The 2,277-nt window shown below is 39.4% G+C and overlaps 1 protein-coding gene across 1 annotated transcript; it reads right to left on the bottom strand.

Annotated features, from left to right (window-relative positions):
- On the bottom strand, positions 1-960 carry LOC141688070 (uncharacterized). Its single transcript, XM_074492871.1, has 2 exons — positions 577-960; positions 1-432 (listed from the first exon to the last, which is right to left on the bottom strand). Exons 1-2 carry the CDS (start codon positions 958-960, stop codon positions 1-3), a joined length of 816 nt encoding a protein of 271 aa, XP_074348972.1.
- Positions 961-2,277: the final 1,317 nt, after the last annotated feature.

Raw genomic sequence — 2,277 nt, 5'->3', positions numbered from 1 at the left:
TTAATTATCGATAATCTCATCTTGATCATTTCGCAGAAAGTCAATACGGTTTACCTTTTTCCTCATTAAAGCTTGAGCATGAAATTTTTTTGAATTTGTATCCCCCTCTGAGAGCCAAATTGTTTTTGCTCTTTGCTGCCAGTATGCCTCCTCTTGCTTCATTAAATCATCCAGTCGATACTTCTCGATGAAATAACTACGAACTCCATCTTCATCAACTCTGTTTATCAAACCATCTATCACCTCTTTTTGCTTCTTGACTTTGTCCCTGAACTTATGGAAAAAATTCCTTCCCCATTTAGCCATAAAGGAAGAAACTAAGAGTAATTTAGGCAACAGCTGAATGGTAGGTATACCACTCAAGAAAGTCGAAACCTCATCATAAAAAGAAGGCTCCTTCAGCCACACATTCTCAAATCTGAACCGAAATTGCTTACGAGAGAAATAATTATGAAATAAATCTATACTTATCAGATCATGATCAGAATAAATCGTATGAATCATAGTAAGCTTACACTATGGAAACTTGCACTACCAATCGTTAGATGAAAAAGCTCTATCCAATCTCTCCCTTACCCAATTATCAGTCCCTTTGCCTTTCTCCCAAGTAAACTCCCCCCGTGTGAGCTCCAGTTCGGTAAGAGAATAATCCTCAACAGCTGCTCGAAAACCATCTAGAAGACCCAGTGGATGCGCATGTTTACCACTTTTATCAGACGCATAAAGCAAATCATTAAAATCACCAAATATAAACCAAGGAAGACCATCTACTTGAGCCAACTGTCTTAGCATATTCCAAGCATCATGGCGCCTAGCTCTTTCCGAAAATCCATAGTAGCATGTGAGTCTCCAAACTGGGACGTTTCTTTCTACAATATGGATATCAATATGATTAATAGACGACCCAATCACCCTACAATTAACATTGTTTTTCCATAACACTGCTAACCCTCCACTCATGCCAACTGCATCCACTACAAAAAAAATCAGCAAAACCAAACCTCCTAATTAAATCAGATATAATATCACCTTTAACTAGTGTTTCAGATAAAAATAACAGCATGTGATTATGAGACTTTACTAAGTCCCCAAGAATTCGAACTGATCGAGGGTTTCCCAGCCCCCGACAGTTTCAGCTTATGTGTTTCATGATGAGTGGCTAGCTTGCATCGCAAGCTTAGCCAAATCCTGTTGCCTATTAGTTATTGCATAATCTACATCAGAAAACACAGCTCCTTGTTGTAAACTTGTACTCTCAGTAAACTCCAACATTTTAATACCCCCCTCTGTATCCATCGTTCCCTCCGTTACAGGCCCACTTCTCTTCCTTTTTATATTTGCAATATTAAGTCCAACATCCTCATCACTCTCAAGCCCATCTTGTAAATCTATTATTCTGTTAGGCCCATTACTATGATTTATCCCGCCACTTTCACTTTCACTTTCCACGTTACTTTTGAATTTTGAGATTATGATAGGATCCCTATAATCACGTCTAACAGACACCTACTTCCCTTTCCTTCCTAAAATTTCTCCAGATATTTTTTCCCCGTTATTCTCGTGCCCAATCCGCGCTTCCCACTCCAAATCGTTCTCCTCCCTCAACCACTTACTTTTTTCCTGCCCCGTCGTTCGCCGTGGTGGTGCCCTGAGCCACGAACCCCACTCTTTATTTCCCTCTTCTCCCCTCCTATCAATAAAACGCCTGCAAAATCTATCTGTATGTGAAACGAGGCCACATGAGAAGCAGAAGTCTCCCAGTCGTTCATATTTACATGTGACAACAAACTCTGTTCCATTCTTGCGAATTATCTTTTTCTTCCTTTTCAGTGGTTTACGAACATTAATTCCTATCTTAAGCCTCATGCATTCACGCCATATACAAGTGTTGTTCTTTGTATCATATACCAAGAATTCGCTAAAAAAATTGCCAAGCTGCTTCCCTACTGCCTCTGTCATGAATCCATTTGGAAGGTCTTGAATCTGAATCCATATGTTCAAAGACCATACCTGCACTTTTAACGGATCCATCTCCATTGCAATAACCTCCACCAGAAGCATGGCATTATCAAAAGACCAAGGACCATCATTGAAAACCCACATCATATCTTCCCTATGATAGAACTGAAACAAAAAGATTCATGTCTCAATCTCCTTTATATTTATCCCCATTGTTGGCTTCCATATATCCGCCATCTTGGTCTTCATAGCCTTTGTGTTAATATTCTTTTCTGTTAGGAAGTGACCAATTAACTCTTCATTCTCCTCCTTCTCTAT

Source organism: Apium graveolens, chromosome 2 (assembly GCF_009905375.1).
Source record: "Apium graveolens cultivar Ventura chromosome 2, ASM990537v1, whole genome shotgun sequence".
NCBI lineage: Eukaryota > Viridiplantae > Streptophyta > Magnoliopsida > Apiales > Apiaceae > Apium > Apium graveolens.
The sequence above is the reverse complement of the archived record's forward strand: the minus strand, read 5'-3'. Positions and strand labels throughout refer to the sequence as shown.